The 23,854-nt window shown below is 39.9% G+C and overlaps 1 protein-coding gene across 1 annotated transcript in view; it reads right to left on the bottom strand.

Moving 5' to 3' along the window:
* Positions 1-11,116: 11,116 nt before the first annotated feature.
* CNTN1 (contactin 1) overlaps positions 11,117-23,854 on the bottom strand; it is a 222,663-nt gene continuing 209,925 nt past the window's right edge. The window contains exons 20-24 of the mRNA XM_088457904.1: positions 23,529-23,635; positions 22,351-22,537; positions 19,699-19,811; positions 19,150-19,306; positions 11,117-14,497 (exon numbers count right to left, since the gene is read on the bottom strand). Coding sequence (XP_088314030.1) covers positions 14,421-14,497; positions 19,150-19,306; positions 19,699-19,811; positions 22,351-22,537; positions 23,529-23,635 — 641 coding nt within the window. The 3' untranslated portion in view covers positions 11,117-14,420. The remainder of the gene's footprint in view (positions 14,498-19,149; positions 19,307-19,698; positions 19,812-22,350; positions 22,538-23,528; positions 23,636-23,854) is intronic.

Genomic DNA, 23,854 nt, shown 5'->3' with positions numbered 1-23,854 from the left:
GCATGCTCAGTGCTACAAACTGCAAGGTCCATCTGATTTTGCACTGTGGCTTGGCTGTTGCACCCTTTGTAAATTAGATGAAATGTATAAATGTCGGTATTTATTGTTCTGTTTGTACTCTGCACACTTCAGGCAAGAGAAAAACGTAAAATGTAATGAAATATGTTCAACATTAGCTGGAGGATATTGTTGTTCCCTAAACTCACAATATACTTGGTGTGTATGTGTAGGAAAACATGCAAACACTTTAGGCCACACTACATGAGCAATTTTGAATACAAGTGCAGACGGGGACCAATCGGAGCAGAGTGTCCAGCTTGTACTGTCATGAATGTTGTGATGGAATGTGCCTGGTGACTGGTTACTGGGAGATGATGCCAGGGGTAGGGAGCAGTGAGTGAAAAGGGCTGCAGACCTGATACAGCAGTGGTAAGGAACAGTGCAATAGAAGAGACAGCTCTTAGAGGAGCAGCCTCTTATGTTTGTGCCAGTACTTCTATAAACACAGCAGCCTGCATTAACATGCCTGTGATACTCCCATATTACACCCACTGAACAGCCCTTTATTGCATGCACTAGTAGCCACCTCCCAGGATTGCCCATCACTTTTCCACCACCTTTCTGTTACTGCGTGTCCCGGTTACAACAGCACCTTTGTGTCTACACTGTGTAACGCATGTGTCATAGGGGTTTTCAGAAATTTCCACACATGCACAGCTGCACATAATCGCACAAATACGTGAACATCGACTTTGCGTGTGACTCAGAATCAGGCCCCTATGTGTACACTTGTACACCTCAATGTGTGTTGTGTTGACTATCAGTGCATCAGTAAAACATCACGGCATTATAGGCTGTGCATGGACTGACCATCATAACTAACTCCAGAATTATGTCCTAGTTGTTTCAAGTCTTAGCCACTGAAAATGTGTAATGTGAAATGGATATTTTCATTGTATTAAAGCTACAGTTACATCCAGATTAACATAAGTACTTCGAATAAGGACTGATTTATTTTCCCCAACATAAGGCATCTAAGAAGAGCTATAACAGCTATTATGGTAGAACGTGCAAAAATCACGTGTTTGCTGGCTCTTTGGTTCAGAATTATTACAGGGGCCAGGTAACAAAGGTGTAACTCCCTATAGAAGGCCATGCAATTGCTGTATGAGATAACATGAAGTGGGGCGGTAAGGCCTCGGAAAGTATGTACATCTATTCAGTAGTGCTTTCTCTTTTTTTCAGTCAGATCCCCAATGTCAGTGTTACAACATCCTAGAACTAGTGTGCCACTATTCCAACTGGAATTGTACAATCTATGGCCCTCATTCAGAGCCGCTCGTTAGCGGCAGTACGCTCGTTCCGAGCGATGTTTGCACATCTGCGCATGCGTACGGTTTTTAGTACGCATGCGCGAACCAGTCAGTGTGGCCGAAAATCGTTGGTACGCAATATAGCGAGTGCCTGCTATTTTGAATGACAGAATGAGGCGTATGTGGGTGGTAACAGGGGAAGGTGCTTGAAAATGGGGAGTGGAGATCCGAACGCAGGCGTGCTTAAAGGTCAAAACGGGCGTTTTATGGGTGTGTATATTTAAAACAGCAGCGTCATTGTTCACGTCACTGGGTTATTTTATAGCCAGAACTGCTCGCAAATTTGTGGTAGCAAACACCAACCACAAGAATAGCGAGCAGTTCATACGCTGGTCGATGTACTCGATTAATCTAATAAATAGCGGACATGACGTAGGATGCGAGCGGCCAGGGGGCGTTTTTAACAAATAAACGAGCGTATGTTTTGCTCGCTCGTTCAGACTTAGAGGTGTGAACAGACTGCAATGTGCGTACGGATCATTTGAATAGCCACCCCTTGTTTTTAAACGAACGACCGCAAATAGCGAACGGCTCTGAATGAGGGCCTATGTTAGCTAAAGCGATCTCACAATAACATGCATTATACTATATATAGCTATTGTGATAGGAGCACTGGAGCAGTTAGGGATGGCGTGTATATGTGTCCCAGATTCCTGTAATATGTATTTTAACCCCCAGGAAAAGTCTGTTTTACAAACAGATCTGAGTGTCGGCTTTTGGTAAAAGCCGGAGAATGGGTCCTGGGGGTGTGGATGTGAGAGAGAAGGGAGGGCTCCATCCACAGGGCCGTTTCAGCCTGAGAGCAGGCTAATTAGGGGTTACACCTGGAAGTGGCTCAATATAGCTGTGTAAGAGTTTAGATGCAGTCTCTCACACACCCTGGGGAGAACAGACACAGAGGTTTGTTCAGAGACGCTGTGACCTTTTGAAAGTGCTGTGTTTGTGGTGAGGTAGTAGGCCTTGCCACTTGTAGAGAGGAAATTGCCTATCTAGTCAGTGCCCAGCCGGGCTAGGAGTTATTTTATATTTGGTTTATTTGACTATTGGTGTTGCACAATAAAAACTGGTGCCGACCAGCTTTCATGAAAACCCATGACTGGAGTGCTGTTTCCTGGCTGCTGTGTGTAAGGAGGTGTCCACCTACCCCAGGAGAGGGACCCCTGCACCAATCATATCACACTATATACAGAGTGAAGTAAGTGATGCATCCCATGTATGACATATATGCAAAACTGACATGTGTTTAACGAAGCATCAGCCCCATTTTCAACATATTACTATGTAATGTTTTCAGCAAAGATGATGGTTGTTATTTATAAAACATACATGTATTCACTTACAGCCAGTATAGCCTTCTTTTTGTATTCACTTAAAAATATTAATTCCTTGCCTAAAACAACAACCATTTTTAATAACCATTGTTTATAATAATTTTTTTTTTCATTCTGTAATACAATGTATTTATACAATACACAAAAAAGTTACATATTAGCCCTTGTGCACAATATGTATGAAATAAACAATGTATCCCTTGTTATTTTTAATCTAAAAATTTTACAATCAGATATCCTGAGATCTGCAATATTTATTTTGAAATGAACAAATGATTCATCTAGAAGACAGGGCGATGTTATTTTACTAATATGTCTATTGCTTCAAAAATGAGATAAGACTCCCCATTGAATGGCAGCAATGACCTCTGGGACCCCAAGGTTACATGGTCTGAGTCTCTACCGCTGTATCAGTAACATAATAGGAAGAAGGCCAGCACCTTTATGAGTGATAAATTCGATTTTACTATTGTTATTATTCATCTATATTATAAATCTATATAGGACAGCTGAGCCAGAAACTTATAAATTGTGTGCACATCTGTTTTTCTGGATTTACAATAAAGGTATTAACATTCTGTTTGTCAAACAAATGAAGCTCATAGTACTGTTCTACCTCCTATTATTATTACAAAAGATGCAATATCTTCATTGTTATGAATGAAAAAAAATCCCCTTTACATCTTTAAGAAATCTCTTTATGTTTTATTTGATTATATGCCATATATTTATTGAAATCAAATAAATGCAACATCTGTCATTTTCTATCTGCTCATCAAGTAAACTTATTTAAACATGGACAGTCAAATTCTGTGACGCCGGATCCAGAAGCAATGGATATAGTAGTAGAAGAAAAGCATTCACATTCAGCATAGGGATTTATTCATATAAGAGACAGATACATGTCATGGCGTGTTGGCAGACCCAACAGCCTTTTCAGCTGACTCCTGTCAGTTATCACTTCTACTTTTTCTGTTTGGAAGAGGTGGTTGATTGAGATATATATATATATATATATATATATTAGGTAATAGAGATAATCCGGCACTCACCCCAGCCTCCACAGCATGCCCAGGTGCCTCTTCAGTAGATAGATTTAGTATATACAGTAGTGAAAGGATGGCACTCAGGGTCTCAACAGCACTTCTAATAAATAACAGGCACAGCCAGGATATATGGTCAACGTTTCAGAGCGTTGGCTCTTTTATCAAGACATGCAGTACAATGAACAAAAAGAGACATAAATACCTGTGTATCCACCCAGTGAGAGTCAAGTTCCCACCCCTGCCACACACACTGGAGTCCTGGTGGCATCATGAGTAAGCAACAACACCCGGGATCCAGCAGGGAGGTATGGGGCTATACAATAACAATGCCTGGTTGCAAGTGTTGTGGACTAACCTGGAGGTGTAATACACAGGTTGTCCAGCTTGCTATAATCATACTATATATGGGCGTAATGGCAATACTGATGTTAGACCAACTAGGTGACAGCTATGGAAAAAATATTATTAATGCACACTCAATAAAAAGATTCAAAAAGGAAGTAAGGACGCAAAAAGGTACAATGACAAAAATGACAAGAAGCAGGTAAGAGGTAGAATTTAATTCAGACCCGGAGGGTGAACAGTTTGTAAGATATGTATCCATTTAGCTTCTGCTTGCAATAACACATGTCCACGATTGCCTCCCCTTGGATCGGGTGGGATCCAGTCTATAATTTTATACCAGATAGAAGCAAGATTGTGTTGAAAATCTCGGAAGTGGCGTGCCACCGACTGGTCAGAGTTCTTTCCTTCAATAGCCGCTCGTATGCTGGACCTGTGTTGAGACATTCGTTCTTTCAACTGTCTAGTGGTTTTGCCCACATACAGTAGGCTACAAGGGCATTTGATGTAATATACAACGTAGCGACTTGTGCATGTTACTTGGTATTTTATTTGAAAGATTCTGCCCGATCTTGGATGTGCAAATGAGTTCCCTATTTCAAGGTAACTACAGGTTGTACACCCAATGCATCTATAGTTACCAGCTTTCCTGGTGAGGAAATGGGAGGGTCGTCGGGTAGTGAAATTGCTGATTTCATTGTGCACAACAATGTCCTTTACATTTCTCCCTCCCTGGAATGAGGGTAAGATGGTGGATCCTAGTAATGCTGGTAGCTGTCGGTCAGTAGATACTATGGGCAATACCTCCTTTGCAGCTTTCATGAGGTGGTGACAATTCTGTTACCTTGGTCCTTGCTTCTGGCAATGGTTAGTGCTTCATTCCTTGATACTGTAAGTGCTCTTTCTTTGGCAGCTTTCAAAGTTTTATAGTGGTATCCTCTTTTCAGGAATTTTAGCAGCATGCTCTCAATTTGTAAAGTCGCATCAACTGGGTCACTGCAGATCCGTATAATCCTTACGAATTGCGTATATGGTGATCCCCTTTTCAGGGACAGAGGTGATGACTCCCAACCTGTAGTACTGTATTACGGTCAGTCTTTTGAAGAACATGGATGTCTGTAACTGTAAGTTGTCATTCATAGTAACTGTGACGTCCAGATAATGAATGTTGTCATAACTTGATTCAAAGGTGAATTTGATCAGGGATTCCTTTGAGTTAATATCTGACATCAGTGAAATGAAGGCATCTTGTGTGCCTGTCCAAAACAAGCAGATGTCATCGGTTGTTCAACACTTGAGTCTGAAAAGAAAAAAAAAATTTTCAATAGCAAACATGTAAATATTGGCAACACTTGGTGCCACGCAGCTGCCCATTGCACATCCAGAGCGCTGGATGAAGATCTTACCATCAAATAAAAAATAGCTACACGTTAGGCGTAGTAATTGGATGAAGAAGTCTACATCAGGACCAGAGTATACAGGGTGATGCACAATGTATCTGTGGACCGCTTCAATACCAGGGATTTGTGGGATACTGATATATAGACTTGTGACGTCTATTGTGCACATGAGATATTTGGCAGGTAAAGGTGAAAGATGTTGAAGTTTTAGGATGAATGAGGTAGTGTCTTTCAGGAACGTTGGTTCTTTTTGTATCAAGGGCTGTAAGTAGTGGTCTAAGTACTGCGAGATATTGTAGTACAGGGATTCTCTTGCCTCAATGATTGGTCTCCCAGGTGGAGATACAGCATTTTTATGTAGCTTCGGTATGGTGTATAATGTCGATATCTTGGGCCAATCTTGTGTTAGAGCATCGCGAATCTTAGTGTCAATGATATTATTATTCACTCCCATCTGGAGGATTTCATCCACTTCTTTTTTGAACAAAGGGGTGGGGTCTGTAGTCAGCTGTTCATATACATTCCCATCTGACAGTTGTTGGTATATTTCTGCTTTATAGGCTAATTGATATAGATTGATATATATATATATATATTTATATCAATCAATCAATATCAATCAATATATATCTATACATTAGCTGGGATACCCAGCATTGCCCGGGTTGAAGAATGGACCTTGAAGTCCATCTGCAACCTTCATATTTTACATTATCATCGCCTATAACCCCATTTCAAAACAATATTGGAGACCATGGAATATGAAAACGTGCTTGGAGGAAATTAGTAACTGTCAGTGCAGGTGCAGTGTGACAGTTGAACCTTCGGGTTACTGCTCTTCTGTTGGAGCTTTGCCTGCCCTCCCACTGGTAAATATCAGCCTGTGCCTTCAGATCAGTGTACTTTTAGGCACTGTAAGATATCCTGAGCAAACTTGCTTAAACCAAAATTTCAAATGAGAGACTCCATGGTCTATTTGTAGACCTCCATAGCCCTGATGAACTTCAAATATAGCCAAAAACTTGATCCTGGTCTAACTACACCAAGATGCCAAATTTGGTGGAGCTAGGCACAAAATTCTGGCCATGCATAAAGGACAAACAGACAGACACACACACTTTCTCGCTTATTATATTAGATAAATGACTACAGTATTTAAGACCTTTCACAATTTTCCACCTATAACTGTAGTATCATCTTTTTTGGAAGCTCTAAAGAAAAGTAATTTTGTGGCAATTTATTGATAATTTCATGCTGGGGCAACTGCTCCACAATACTGTAATACTATGCTATGTTCCTCCTACCTTCTCTTACAAATCAAGTTCTCAAGCTATCAGCATGCCATGTTATGACAGAGAAGGAGTGGGAGAATATCACAGTGAAATCAGAGCTCAGATGGACATTAAAAGCCCCTCTGCTCACCAATCACATTACACTGTGTGAAAATCTGATGAAGCATCAATTAAACATTAAAAGCCATCTAAAGAAACAAACCAAAGAGTAATTGTTATTGTCAAGCTGCTTCTTATAGCATGTCACAGTGTTTTATGTAAAAAAAGATATAATAATAATACAGGATGTTGCTTTAAGTTTTTATTACCATCATTGTTTCCAATTTTAAGTTACAGTTTATATGTTCTTTTGTTACAGTCATATTTTTTCATCACAATTTCTTTTTTTGGTGTCACTAATTAAAGTTATGTGATGTACAGTAAGTAACTTTTATAATAAGTTCTACATGCATTTAAATCTGAAAGAAAAGTTATTTATAGATCCCTTACCTTGCAGTGTGCTATGCTTTAACTGAACTTCTTCTGGTATTCCAGAGCTGCCAGCCGAAGTTCATTCTCAATTGCTAAGAGTTGAGCTATAACAGATTTCTCATGCTTATTCCAAATGCTAACTTGATATGTGAATTTTTGCTCTAACCCTTGCCCTGTAATCATCATTGACTGTCATGCCAGGACCATAGTCTATTAGATTTACAAAATCACTGTAACATTTGTGATGGCACTTAGCTGGGCAGTAATCACAAATATAAAGATGGGTTTCCAGATCCTGCAGTGCATTAGTTTTTCCATACCCCCTTACTTTGTGGTCACATTTCAACTCCAGTGTGTGTATGGAGTTTCGGAGAGACAGAACACAGTGAAGTTTTCTTTCGGTTATAGGATGGCATTGAAAAGGACCATGTCTCAGCTTCATCACCCAGGTTAAGACACAGCTAGTGCAGAATATATGCCCACAGCTGGCCAAAACAGGCTCCTGTAGTTCTTTGCCACATTGTGCACATTTGAAATCAGGATCCACTGTTTGTGAAAACTGTTCCAGATCCATGTCTGCAGCGTCACAAAGTTTCCCAACTATAGCAGAGGTTCTGTGTTAAGCATCTGAATACAGGAATTCATTAGGTTTGAACAGCAATGAAAGCAGCAGCTGGGGAGTTGGCTTACTGCTAGCTTATGTTAAGTAGCTTCTCACAGTAATACCCCTTTTCCACCTAAATTCCGGGTCTGGCCCGGAGTTGGAACAAAGTTCCTATCCGGATCAGACCCGGAATTTTGCCGGCGCTGACTCGGGATATTCCCGAGTCAGCGCCCCTCACACCGCAGTCGGGTCTGCATAGACCCGGCTTTTGCGGAGTGAAAGTGGACGCTTGGAGATGACGTCATCTCCAAGCGCCACTGAAGCCGGACCAATCGGCCGGCTAGCACCGCACTCCAGGTCATCGTGACCCGGAGTGCGCTGTTCCCATAGCAGGGTTTCACGGGCTACGCCCGTGTTAAACCCTGCTAGTTACCTGGGTTGGATTGCCGGGTCACTCGACCCGGCGATCCAACCCTCTGCCCTTTTACACCAGGGAGCTGCCCGGGTTAACCCTTCAAAAACCCGGGTTTTAGCTCCGGTGTAAAAGGGGTATAACTTTTCTATATACCATGTAACATCTAATATAAGCTCTATGAATCCTAATTTCCCAGGAAAAATACCTAAATTGCATAAAATATCTAATATTTTTATATTTGCAAATATAAATTCAAAAGTTTCTGGAGCTTATTATAAATGAAAACATAACAATTTAATAATAAGGGAGGTATTTTTGCTGATGTATATTTAATTAAGTGACTGACATTTAGGTGCTCTAACCTATTTTCCATGGTGGCTCCTGATTATTCCACCCTGGTGCCATGTGACTGATGTGCAGTGAATCTATTTGGATTCATTTCCCACAAGACTGCAGTAAGCCACAGATACTGCGCCTGAAATGCCAGTCATCACTACCGACTGTTGGAAGGTACTGTAAGTATTTACTCTTCTCCATATCTTGACTTTTTCCCATGTGTCAAACAAATAGTAGACATCCCATCCGAGTGGAGCTTGCAATCAATTTCCCCCATGCATATAAACACTAGGGTCCACTAATTTGTCCAAAGCCAGTTAATCTACTAATATAATAAGAGATTGTGGGAAGAAAATGCAATGCCTGGGAGGAGACCCACAGAAATATGGGAAAATACCTCATAGATAAGTCCCTGGTTGGAATTGAAGCCATGACCTGAGTGCTGTGAGGCAGCATTGCAACTGTGCTGCCCACATTAAATGACTCTGTGGCTCAAATTGGCTAGGAGTCAATCAATTTGGTCAATGATGTAGTACTGAATAATTGCTGCCCACATGGACCAATATTACTCTGCCAGCTGTGACTGAATGGGCTTACTTTGCCAACCATGGGATTCCAAATTACCATCAGTAACCACCTGTTAATGACTCCTATTAGTATTTTATAAGAGGTTTAGGGGTCTAAGTACTAAGCCTTGGAGATAAAGTGAACAGATATAAAATACTAACCGATGAGCTCCTAACTGTCATTTCTCAAACAAAGTCTGTATGTATAATGAGAGTTAGGAGGTGATTGGTTGGTACTTTATTGTCCTCCACTTTATCGCTCTCCAAGGATTAGTACATAGATCCCTCTGTCACTTCCATCACCAGGTTCCTACACTGGTACCTGGAAGCTCTTACGTCAGGGTACTGTATGTGTCTTTTTATGCTACTGCAGCACCTCCTGGATGGTGATGGCTAAATCCCAGTAAATGTTTTAGTATGATTTAGTTCAGTTTTGCTAGTGATCTGGTAGCTACAGGATGCAAAGTATATACATGCGTCTTAGAAGCAAGTAGATGTTTATTAGCTCCAATAAAAGGCCCACAAATGTCAGTATTCTCAGTGGGAGGTATTGGGAATCCACACAGCACATAGCTATACAGAAAGTTCATATAAACACATAGATGTTCAAGATTATATACTTTGAAAGTACATTGAATAAAATAGATCATTATGGTCAGAAAAGTCAGGCAGGCAATAATTTTCAGAAAAGTGGGAAAGGCAGATATACAGTAATGGCAACATTCCTGGAGTCAAGTAACCACCTAACTCTATATCAATTTAGAAATCTATTCCTCCTACAGTACTGCAAAGGGACTAAAGGTGGGTACACACTGGAAAGATATATCTGCAGATCGAGATAGATCTGCAGATGATGGTCGTTCATACACACTGAACGACCGTCATCTGTCTCTTTTGCCGCGGGTCCGCACCCCTCCCCGCGGCCTCTGCTGCATGAGTACGGATGGTCGGCAGATATATCAGTGGCTGTGAAGCAGAGCCGATGTAATATGTCCGTGAAAAACAATGTTCACCGACATATCACACTGACCGATGGGCACCCGGCATATTGGCCGATCAATTGATCGGCCAATATATCTGCTAGTGTGTACCCAGCATTACAGTTTTTGTCAAATACATGCAAGATTACAGCGTAGTATGCTGTTATTTTGTTCTTTGTTATGGCACTGAAATTTACCACTTGCTGAATATCATCCTTATTTAGTGCACTTTTGATAACTTACACAATATTTACCCACAATAAATAAAATTTAATTATTTTTATTATTTTCTTTAATTTTGTGAAATGTTATCAATAAGAGTTATATTTTCTTCCCCACATACAGTAGATGTTCATAAAACAATTTCTTAAAATAGTTGTAATGTAATCCATGACTAAATTAATATAGACTGATAGGGTAAACAAATGTGTAACCGTTTCATCACTTACACATTTAGAACATACTAATTTGCTGAGAAATAAAGACATTTGGCTGCAAATTACGCTGAAAAACAAATGAAAGTTAAATTAAACTTGGTGTAGTTCATGATATCCAAATCTTAAGCCAGCTACACCCACATAGCGCTGCATGGGATCGTTCATCGCTTCTCCAGATCTCTTGTGCAGCATGAAAGATCTGGGGGAGCGATGGACGACCACATGGGAGCGCACAGCCGACAATATCACACCCACACACGGAACAATATAGTGGCGATATTGTTCCAATCCATCGGATCGGCCACTATATAGAGTAAAGTATGCTAAAATATGTAACAAAGGAAATAGTGATATACTCCAATAAACTACCTTGCTAATAAATTATTGCATGTTCTATTTCTCCTCTCATAGGCTGGACAATATTCTGTAATATAAAATATATAGCCATGCCAAAAAGGTTATAGAATCCCATAGTCAGCCAACTGAACAAAATGTACCCCATAAAGAAGAATAAAAACGTTACTAAATAGGAAACCTAGTTTGTGAAATGCCTTTATTTTGGTGATTTTTTTATTAACAAAACATAACATTTTGGTAAATTTGAAAGCCAGCAGTTACACTGTAAGTAATACTGATATTAATTTTGACCTATGCCACTCAAAATAAATGATAACATAAGATCTCTGCCTAGTCCACTTAAAAAAAAATAAACAACTAAAGTTAAAAAATGCAACTGTAACAAAATAACGTATTGTCACTTTAGCATTGTAAAGGAAAAAAATAACATTTATCTTGTTATAATTAAGAGCTTAGCTTTAAATAGGTGATATAGTTACATTTGCTCACAGAAAGTTGAAAACTCAAGGTAGCAGTCTTGGTTGTAAAGGTGAAAAAAACTATTTTGATGCATTCCCAGGTCTGGCTTTTACCTTGTAATTGCTTATTTTACAGATAGATAGGAGCAGAGACTTTCCTTTAAATGCCCCAGAGCTAAAGCAAAATAAAAATAAAAATATTATTGTGTTTGTTCTTCTATTACAAAAATAAAAAAATGAAAGGCCATTACGTATTTGGCAAGCAATAATTGAGATTAGGGGTACACAGATAAGAAATGAACATGGGTACTATGCAAATGGAAACGTGCGCCTGTGCTTTAGCATACTACTAAATTGGGATGCATCACTTTCCTATGAAAAGTGAAAATTGCAAGACAAAGCATAGTTATGGTACAAGTACAGTGCAGTAATGGAACAGGAGAGGCACTGCACCCCAAATTCTGGTTTCACTAGTAATACCCTTTGGGCCTGCACACCTGATCCATCTACATGAGTATTCCTAGTGGGTACCCTGCCAGAAAAGCTTGTACAACATTTATATTTTAGAAACAGTGATACTTCCCAGTTAGCATTTTATATTTCTTGGTACTGTAAATTCATTACATTTTTGTAGTAAAAAGCGCTATCTTCTTAATAATTGCTTACTATACAAACAATTATGTGAATTAAACAACAGTGAGATATTTTTCATGTATGTAGGCAATACAAAAAAATATAAAAATTAAAGACAGGGGTACACAGTAAAATCACAGATTTGTTTTCATTCTGAATATATTAATAAAGACTTCTATGGTATTGACTCTATAAAGGTAAAATAATACCCAATCAGATAACAAGGTTGTGCTAATGATAGAAAAGAATAAAATTCCATACTTCTTGGAAATAAGCTGAAACATTATACACTTACTAGACCCGGTTTTATAATACTGAGTTGTACCATTCACACATGAACTGAATACTGAAGCACAACGTTAAAATAAAATATGACTGAACAATACAAAAATTATAGATTAAGTCAGAACAAACACATTCATTAATTTCGGAAGTGTCAGTAACACAACCTTTCAGACCAGTATTGGTTGTGTTCATCATCATTCACTTTTTTTCTCCTAATAAACTTTTCCAACTTAAAATACTATACCACGTCATTAACTGTTACACAACTATTCTGGAATAAAGTCACATTTACATTTACCATACCATACCTTACCATACCATACGGAATTAACAGCTTGATATCACGTTCTTTGTCCATAATTAAATCACTGGAGACCTGTCTCTACAAGCAGATTGACAGATAAAATCCAATTAAAATGTCTATTTCTCTGGTTAAACTCATTTGATCGATGCAGGACATGTGTGTTTTGGAACCGTCACAAATAATACACAACATGATATAGGGGACTTTTATATTTTCACAATTACATTAAAATTTACAATTGTTTGTACAGATGTAGTTTGACTTTTTATTTTCCTACATCTGAAACAACATTCAAACTTTACACAGGATAGACTGGGAAATCCCATTGCCAGCAATGGGCATTGTAATAGTATGACTACTGTATTTGCTTCACGTAACATAGGCAATAAATGCTTGTACTGTACATCTACACATCAAATCAAGGAAGTTAAGTACTGGTTAGAACAGACAAAATATAATTCTGAACTAAATAAAACCCTTGTAATCCTATTATCGGACAGTTATAGAAACTGCAGATGAAGCACACTTCGTTTAGATAAACTACACAATAAAGCCTAACTTTCCAGAGGCATACGAATCAGTAGGTGGGGTCAGTGCAGCACAAGTGATCGCGTCCCTCACACTTGGGGGCTCTTGGCGATGCCATTTGTCCATGTGGAATGTGCACTATCTGCATTACACAGCGTAGTAATGGTGGCATTGATCACAGCAACAAATCAGATGTTCACTTTCATTATGTAAACTGTACTTAAAAAAAAAAATCCAATCAACACCAACAGTTACCTGTAGTTTCATATATGTCCTCCAATAATTTCCAATGTACATGACTAAATGATGCAATATGTGCAGCTTTGGTAAAAAGTGCTTCCTATATTTGGAAGGGCGCCTACTACCCTACAGCCACACACCACAAGGAGTTCTAGGAAACCAAAGTCTGACTGTTCAATATTCCTGTAAATGTCTCATTCTTGGTATTTTCATGGCTTCACAGGTTCTCCTACATACATCTTAATGTTTTAAAATATATCAGCGGTTTGCTACTTTTTAAACTGTGGTTTATATGCTATATATACTTTACATTCATAAGTGAGCCATTTATTGCAGTATTTACAGTGTAACAAAGCACTCCCAATAATGGGTCACTCTAGTATTAGGAACATTCTATCCCATTGCCTGCATTTGTAAGTACTCAACGATATGTGTACATTTCTTAGATTCAATTGTCATTTTCAGCAATATGAATTTACATTCATTTGTTTTTTTAAATTAAATTCTGTGTAATACAATGCTTTTGATCTGACTGTTTGTCTAGAGCCCAGGACAGGGTTCATTCAAAAATATGTAGCACGCAAAACATATAGTACAGACAGATGTAGTTACTCTTACACATACCATATACAACATTTGAATCTCTAGTATAATTCACAATTTGTTATTAAAATTTAATCACCTATGGATGGCGACTTTCACTGTACAGTCTAAGTTATTGTAATTTAACACTGCAACTTGCCCCGTTTGACATGCAACCGTCACAGATTGGCATAAGTGTTTCATAAGGCATATTGGAACAAGTTAAAAATGATCTTTTATCCTTGAAAATGATCCCACGGTGCAGTTTCTGAATGCCTTAATCCTCTTTAAAGTTCATAATAAATCTGATGGGTAATATATATTTGTTTTTTTTTGTATTTTTGGCTTAAGGTGGTGCCGCAGTAGTTATAGAATGATGTTATCCTCCAGAGATGTGAAAGGAGTACATTGCACTCAGGACGTTGTAAAGAGGCTTACATTCAGAATTCCAGGTAAACCAGGACAATAGTTGGTAGCAGTATACCAAGAATACTGGGAAGTATTCCTGATGTGTCACCTGCAATGAAAATAAATGGAAATGATTTATTCAGAACAGTTGTTTTGAAGGAAAATTAAACCCGGCATATATATTGGTACATGATCTCACCTTTTTTTAGCTGCCACAGCATATTTGAAGCTTAAAGTGTCTAACACATTGGCTCAGCTACTACACAGCACCATCAGGGGGCATAGTTTGGATTATTCTAAGGCTGTGTGCAAATGGAGCTGCCACTCTACACAAAGATTAGGACATATAGCACATGACTGATTTACTAAACAAGTGATCGGATGTGATAGGGAAGGAAGAGCATGCCCTATTCACCTCTATCCTTGTTACATCATTCTCTTTAGTATAATGGCACAGTACTTTCCCTGCTTCTCTCCTTATCGACCAATGCTCTCTATGGGCCTGATAGAGAGTTAGGAGTAAATCCACTTAGAAGATATCATTTTGCATCTTGGAAAAACCATGTTCTTGTTAGAACACAGTAGATCATTCATAATGAGCTTTATCCCTTACCAACACTAAATTATGATTGGGTGACTAGCGACTGCGACACTGGGTTAAACTCCAGCTACAGTATATGGCTGTACACTTATGCTAATCACAGACTCCTGTGCGATCTTTCTCTCAGTGGGTCACGCTGGGTTAAATATGCAATGACGCCTCATTGCCACTGAACTATTTAGTTGTGCTTCCCTGATCCAGGTTACAGATGGTTGTATTGAGTTCTTGAACTCTGATAATTTGTTGATTTATGCGGCCATACATTGATTTACGTGGGCCAATTCCCCTTTCTGCCGATGCCGATCCGTGATCAAAAATGCAGGTCGGTGGACATCAATGATCGTAGATCTGCCAGGGAATTGGGGAAATTCTATATGTTATAAGGAATCGGTATGAAACACAGCAGGCCGAGGTTCGATTCCCGGCAGCACCTGGCCGACAACAGCAGAGTTCCTGGCAGTAGAAGCCTGACCGCGCTGGAAATCCTGATTGTGGAAAGGTAAGTATTCTCTAACCTATCCTAATACCCTAACCCTAACCCTCCTTAGGGGTGCCTAACCTTAACCTCCCCCCCAAGTGCCTAACCCTAATCCCCCCTCAAAGTGCCTAACCCCAACCCCCCCTTCCCCGCTGCCTAAACCTAAGTCCCCCGGGGGGGTGCCTAACCCTAAGTCCCCCCTGGGGGTGCCTAACCCTAACCCTGCCAACCCCTAGCCTAACCCTAACCCTCCCGGGGGGGTGCCTAACCCTAAGTCCCCCCCCCGGGTGCCCTAAACCTAACCCTCCCCCCCGCGCGGCTGTCCGCTCGCGGCACCCGGCAACCCTTCGATCGGGATGCCGGGCGCCAGTCTCCTGGCGTCGGGGAAATGTCAGGCATCTACATCTAGATGCCCGGCATTTCATCCCTCGCCGGGATATGACAGTCGGAAAGCTTCCCGATTGTATACCTGTTATAATATCCCTGACTCACCAATTCCAACCGGAATCGGGGAATCGAGATTGCCCAATATGTTGAATTTCTCTGATCCGCTGACCCCACCAGAGCGGTGAATTGCCCTGATAGCTGTCTGATGTACAGTATGGGCTTCATAAGTTTGTTTGCCACCACCTTGGATCTGTTTGAATTTGTATTTTGCCTTTTCCTTGTCTAACTTGCTGATAGTTGGTTACAACCAAGCTCTCCTTATATAAATACAGTGTGAAGTATTCTCTGGTATTCTCAGGTCAGTCTTTGTGCTCACTTTGTATTACAACTACTTAATGTATGCAGTTTTCTGTCACTTCAACTGACTAATCTCCCACCTGGAGTGTTTGCACATCTCTGTCCACCATTCTAATGATTACCTTGTATTATACTAGCAGTGCATGTTTTACTTTAATACCCTTTAGTTGTTTGTTATATCACCTTGAAAATACAAGGCCTTGGATATTTTTTTACTATCCACATGGAAGTCCTGGTGGCATCTAACTACCGGTAAGCGTATAAAGCATTATGGGAAAGGCAGCTGTTATAAGCCAAAAGTGTTTCTAAGAATTTAGTAAGTTATTGTATGATTCATAACAGTTGTGCTGTGGGAAGGGAAAATGTGTGCACAGATGTAGAGTTGGAAGGAGGACACCCAGTGTCTACCTAGCATTTGTACAAACAAATATAGCAGTTGCGCCACTTGATTCACAATGTGGTTTGCCTAAGTGCAACTCTGCACCCTTTAGCATAAAATGTTCATAAATCTAATTGAGGCTCAATATGATAGCTCATCTCCCTTCTGTTCACAGACTCTCATTGGCTGCTGCATCCACAGAGGGAGCCGGGCTGGAGCTCACTGGAGCTCCGCCTTCTGGCTCCCACAGTGGGTGACGGGAGAGACATCATGACGTCTCTCCCATAGTACCGAGCGTGAGAACAGTGGAGCGGACAGTGGCAGATGCAGAAGCAGGGATTCGGATAAGTATATTGTTTATAAGGGGCACTACTGGGGGCACTGCATAGGGGGACCACTACTGGGGGCACAGTATATGGGGCAGTATACTGGGGGCACTGCATAAGGGGCACTACAGTATACTGGGGCACTGCATAAGGGGCACTACTGGGGGCACTGTATAAAGGGCACTGCATAAGGGGACCACTACTGGGGGCACTGTATAAGGGGCACTGCATAAGGGGACCACTACTGGGGGCACTGTATAAGGGGCACTGCATAAGGGGACCACTACTGGGGGCACTTCCAATGAGTTCTGAAGCATTTGACTGAATATGAGCATATAATATTGCCTGAAACACTTCAGAATTCATTCTGTTGCTTTTGTCAGCAGTCACATCATCAATAAATACAAGGGAACCAGTTCCATTGGCAGCCATACATGCCCATGCCATGACATTACCAACACCATGCTTCACTGATGAGGTGGTATGTTTTGGATCATGAACAGTTCCTTTCCTTCTCCATACTCTTCTCTTCCCATCACTCTGGTACATGTTTATCTTTGTCTCATCTGTCCATAGGATGTTGTTCCAGAACTGTAATGGCTTTTTTAGATGTTGTTTGGCAAACTCAAATCTGGTCTTCCTGTTTTTGTGGCTCACCAATGGTTTACATCTTGTGGTAAACCCTCTATATCCACTCTTGTGAAGTCTTCTCTTGATTGTTGACTTTGACACATATACGCCTACCTCCTGGAGAGTGTTCTTGATTTGGGCAACTGTTGTGAAGGGGTTTTTCTTCACCAGGGAAATAATTCTTCTGTCATCCACTACAGTTGTTTTCCGTGGTCTTCTGGGTCTTTTGGTGTTGCTGAGCTCTCCGGTGCGTTCTTTCTTTTTAAGAATGTTCCAAACAGTTGATTTGGCCACACCTAATGTTTTTGCTATCTCTCTGATGGGTTTGTTTTGATTTTTCAGCCTAATGATGGCTTGCTTCACTGATAGTGACAGCTCTGTGGATCTCATATTGAGAGTCAACAGCAACTGATTCCAAATGCTAATGTCACACCTAGAATCAACTCCAGACCTTTTACCTGCTTAATTGATAATGAAATAACGAGGGAATAGCCCACACCTGTCCATGAAATAGCTTTTGAGTTGACAGTCCCATTACTTCTGGCCCCTTAAAAAGTGGGAGGCACATATAGAAACCGTTGTAATTCCTACACCGTTCACCTGATTTGGATGTAATTACCCTCAAATTAAATCTGAAAGTCTGCAGTTAAAGCACATCTTGTTTGTTTCATTTCAAAGCCATTGTGGTGGTGAATAGAGGCCAAAATATGAAAATTCTGTCAATGTCCCAATATTTATGCACCTGACTGTATATATAATGTTATTTACATTATTGCCACTACCACAGCAGCTTGAGCATGGGGTCCGGAGGGATCCAGAAATGTTGCCATCATGCTGTGAAATGATTGGATGTACTAAACTGTACTTAATATAAAAACCTTTTCATTAGTAGTGCCATGCATGGACTTGTATTATTCAGGACCAGCATTGTATATGTGTGTGTATATATATATATATATATATATATATATATTCACAGGCTTGGCACTCCTCCGTTAATGGTGATGGCCATTAATTTGTTATTCATTGGAGTGTCGCCCGCCTTTGTCTGCTGTGTGTGTATATATAATATAAAAAAATTTGTGGCTAGATATTTTTACATTAGTTCGGTAACCAAGGATTTGGAAATCCTTTCAAAATCCTGCATGTTGACCTTATAAATGTCTAGATTTTCACTGTCAACATTCAGACTATGTTCCCTGTGCACCTGGTTCGGAGTCAAATGCAGTTGTGGCTGTTTATCTGTTTATCCATAAGTCCATGCCAGCCCACTTATTTCCTTATGCTAATGCAAGTATTCGCCCATCTATGCCAATTATCTGTCCCTCTGATGCAACAGGCCACAACTTCCACTATTTCTCCATCCACAGCTATTATCATTACTATCAGGGATTTTAACCCAGCCCCATGTTGGGTGAATGCATGGTATGGCGCATGCGTGACTGGTTTCTATTTTCAGGATCTGCCTACATCTGTACTTGAGTCTGACTTAGAATCAAGCCCTGTACACTCAAATATTTATTGCCAATGTTTTTTGCTGTTAAGTCTACATGTTCGTACTTACTTTTCTCTATAAACAAAAAACAGAAGTAAAGACACTTACTAGAAAGTTTGATGAGAGCAACCGCTCCATCTCCTCCTTTACTGACGGCTCTAACTTCAACAATGTACTCTCCTTCCTTCGGGGCTGGCAGTTCTACAGAATGCTTTTCAGTTGACAACACTTTGCCATTGTGTTCTCCATTTTGTCTGTACAGAACCTTGAGGATGGACAAGTTTCGTTAAATACATACACAGCCATGTGTGTTTACAATAATATTTATAGTGACAGATCTAAATTGCTGTACTTTATGGATGACTTTATATTTTATTGAATGGGTTTGACTACCAATTTAGGACCAAGAACTAAATCCCACAACAATTCCTATATTACAATGTATAAAATTATCATAGACATTTAGAAAAAAATGTATATTATAAATCCAATGCTTTTTCTACTAATCCAGAAATATACCTCCCTTATACATGTGCATATACATATGTTATGGTATTTTAATCTGTGATGTACATTTAACATTCCATGTACAATCATGCTAATAGGCTAAGGAACACAAACAATGATAAATGAGTTATAAACATGGGCAGAACATACTTTATATCCATCTACTGCAGACTCATTGGATAATGGTGTCACGTGTTGCCAAGTGATGATATACTGGGAGCCAGATTTCACAGCACTAATAATATGAGGTTTCTGACTTGGAGCTGGAGAAAAAAAAATTCTAATATAAATTTGGGAGCACAAATGAAAACTAAGATGATTAGGTTACAGTTCTAAAAAAGGTTGTACAGTACTACCTGCGAGATAGATGTCTGACTGGTAAGATGTACTGTATATATATCTACTTCATAACAGAACATAGTGGAGTTGGGTGATTTTAAAGATATGAGATCTTCTCCTCACAAGGAATAACATCCCAGGTCAAGGGGGGCCCACACCGCACACCCTGCACCCATAGAGTCATACTTGCCTGTCTGTAATCTCCAGAGTGCTGCTCTGCAGTGCCGGGCCTGCAGAGCACCAAAAATCACTGGGAAAATGGTGGCGGCCGTTTTCCCTGTGACTCGCGCATGCAAAGTATTGCTGTCCCCCTGGGAAAACAGAGCTGGTGCCATTTTCCCGGAGCCCTGCGATTGCGCTACATTAAGCCAGAATCTTCTGCACCGTGGCACCGCCAGAGAGAGGAGGGGGCCCGCACTGAGTCTACACATGGGCCCCCTCCTCTCTTAAAACACCCCTGCCATTATTATTACTGTTTTACTCAAAAACGAAAAACAACTGCCTCAAAATGCTTTCTCCGATTACAGTCCCAACTCTCAAGTACATGTTATCTGCAAGTTTCTGAAGAGGCTTGTCCACACTTGCCTTATACACTTTCCTTTATCATAAAACCTATTGGATCCTCTTCATTTAGGTCTTCATTATTTACACCCCACAGAGACTTCACTTATTACATCATTGTTAAGTCTATAGGACATTACTTTCTCCTGGGCCTCTTTGCTTTATCTAATGTTGTATCACAATGATAGTAAACTTCTTTGATGTTCAGTATCACTTCAACGCATATTAATCTAGGATGAGCACACCAGCGCTACAGTATCTAGACCAATAGTACCGGAAGCTGCTGGGCACAGAGTTGTCCAGACTCAGGGAGTAAAGTATAAATAAGATAGTTGTGTCCAGCGCTAACCTCATAGAAACATATAAGGTTAGCGCTGGACACAACTATCTTATTTATCACTTCTATGCAGATGGTGCTCAAATCTATCTATCCTCTGTGGTACTCTTGACATATGTGTTGCCTCCAAAATTGAATGTCTATGTCCATTTCCTCGAGGATGCTACCTACAGTAGCTGACTTCTCTATTTCTGTTTATAGCACTATAATAAACTTTACCCCTTGAGATTGCTCCCTATAAGCATGGGTTTATAAATGTTTTGATGCAAAAAACTGGCAAACCTGACAACTTTTATATACTTGACCTGTAGTGCTGGCCCTTTAGGGTGGCAAGGTGATGTTCTTATAGTTTACACATAAATGTTAATATTTTAATACAATACAACTGTACAATCTAACAATATGCTCAAATGAAAATGACAAACACATATGTAATCAATGTTCATAGTTTTGTAAATGGTTAAAAGACAAACATAAACATAGGGCTTGATGGAAACAATTGATTCAGAGTTGACTGTTGATTGCTGCTGGGATTTTGTGCTCAATATTTATTAAACAAGCAGCCAATTACAGCTGGCTGTGGCACATCCCTGGAAGACTGATATGAACCCTGGACAGGACTGGGAGAAGGACTTCAAGAAGAAGATGATTGCGTTGATTCGTTGCTGGAAGTGTCAACGGCTTGTACATTTTGCCCATGAATGTCCTTAGGAGGAATTGGAGACTGCACCCAGAAGAGATCACCAAAATGCTACAAGTGGTGTATTGCTGCAACAAGAGGGATACTGTACAGGAAGAACCCTAGTGTGAACCCTGTAAAAGTCTAGGGCATGAGCTTCGAAACTGTCCATGGGATAAAGACTGGATGATCACTGATGAGCGAGTTCAGAAGGGGAGAGGAGAAGCCAGTGAGGCTGAACTGAAGAGATTGCAAGATGGCAAGGTGGTAGAGAAACTGGTGAAAGCGAGGAAGAACACCATGGAGGAAGAATATTCCCTGGCGCTGAAGTTTGTGGAGAAAAGTCCAGGCTCTCACCAACATTATGCTTTGTCCCAGGAGCCCAGAGGAAGAAGTCAGCCACATCGGAAGACTGGCCAGTCCATCTAGAGAGAGTGGACGAAGACCTGGGCAAAGTGGATGCCGGAGAGTGGAATCAGAAGACCTTTGGAGCCCGGCTCACAGGGGGGAGGTTAGGGTTAGGCACCACTGGGGGAGGGTTAGGGGGCGAGAGAAGGAGGGTTAGTGTCCTTACATCGGGATGCCGCTGTCAGTCCGCCAGTCATCCATATCGAGTAGCCTGAAGGTAAGGGCAGGTGGAGCAAGGAAAGTGCACGATTTCACTGCACCACACTAGCCTTCACCTTACACACTCAGCCTAATAAAGAAAAACCTTTAACCACCTATTTAGGCACAAGTATGTGTAAGTGACAGTAACACACAAATCTTTATGTGTGCATATGTGTGTGCATCTAATTGTTCGACAACATGATATAATCATATATAAGTATGAAACTAACAGCTTTTAATGAGCCAACAAAATAATAGTGTAAAGTTTTGGCCTTACGTGCTTTGCTGGTGTGGAAAGTGAAGCTATGGCTTCTAGGCCCATCCCCTGCGCTGTTGTATGCACAAACATCTGAATGATAGAGGGTATTTGGCAACAATCCTTCAATCTTGACTACAGTATATAAACTTTCCAGCTGCAGTCTGTGCGCTGCAGTTTGTTTGTCTTGAGTGCGCCAGTAACGGATCTGTGAACAAAAAGGATATTTTTTTAAAGCACGTGGTTTAAAGGTCCCAATGACATCACTTCCATATAATATTATGTTCTAGAATTGCTGTTAAGCTGTAAATAAGTCTCTAAATTGGAACTTTCTCAAACAATTTTCCTAATCATTCTTTTTGTTTCACTGATCCCTAACTTGATGGATTGCTAGCACTGATGCGAGTCGCCCTTATACCACTGGCATTATGGATAACTGTATTAATATTTGACTACATGTAGATATTCCCCAGCGAGATCTATGTAATGTATCTATAATTTTGTATGATCGTTATAAAAATATTGTAGACTAAAATGTAGCATGTATGTAAATAGACTATTATCTATAATTTGGTATTTATCTCAGAATATATGATGTTTAAATATGGTAACTGTAACCCACACTTGCTTCACTCTATATTTTGTTAAATTTAGCTGCTTCTCTTTTAATAATATCAAATAATTATCTAAAAGAACTTGGAAATGTTGTCCAATATAATGTAGAAAAATATGTATAGTTGCTGAAGTGGAAATAATTTTCCTACAAGAACAATTTTGTCTGTGGATGACCCAGGGTACACAAGGAATCAGATGAAACCATGCACTAAAATGACCTGTTCTGCATAAATAGATTACTATTGAGCTATGTCTGCTTGGAGCTGTCATATTAAGGTTAGAAATACTGATATTCTGAGATGTAAAAACTAGCTTAGCCACTAAATATGAAAGAGTAAGTCAGGCATTACTTGGTATTCATTGAAGGATTATTTACAGTTCAAAATCCTTAGCCATAAGATTAGAGTTCATGTGTTTGTCAGCATGTTGTAGCCTAATGTATGTTATAAAGCCAGATATGTAATTTATTGTGGAGTATCAGGGACAGAATCAGACAAAACACAAACTAAAAACACACACGGCTATGGGCCCTATAACAAACATTACATTTTCATGTGTTGCATATTCATTACTAGAAATCTCACCTGGTATCCTAGAATAGTTTGTCCAATCACTGGCTGCCATGATATAGATACTTCAGTAGATGTTGGTGTTCCTAAAACTTTCATCCCTGTAGGGGGTTCTGTTGGTGCTAGGAAGAGGGGACAGACAAATAGTACAGTAGCTCACAACCAGATTGAGAAATAAGAGGATATATAAGGATATAAGAAATAGGTAGATGACCTATGATGATTTTATCATTAACATACTTTGTAAATTCAATAAAAAATTCAAACCTTTACAAAATGATGAAAAATTATGTGAGTGATGTTGCTGTAATATGAGGCAACAGCTACAAATTGTAAAGAAA

This window comes from Taudactylus pleione, unplaced genomic scaffold (genome assembly GCF_031769625.1).
Source record: "Taudactylus pleione unplaced genomic scaffold, aTauple2 ptg000041l, whole genome shotgun sequence".
Classification (NCBI taxonomy): Eukaryota; Metazoa; Chordata; class Amphibia; order Anura; family Myobatrachidae; genus Taudactylus; species Taudactylus pleione.
The sequence above is the reverse complement of the archived record's forward strand: the minus strand, read 5'-3'. Positions and strand labels throughout refer to the sequence as shown.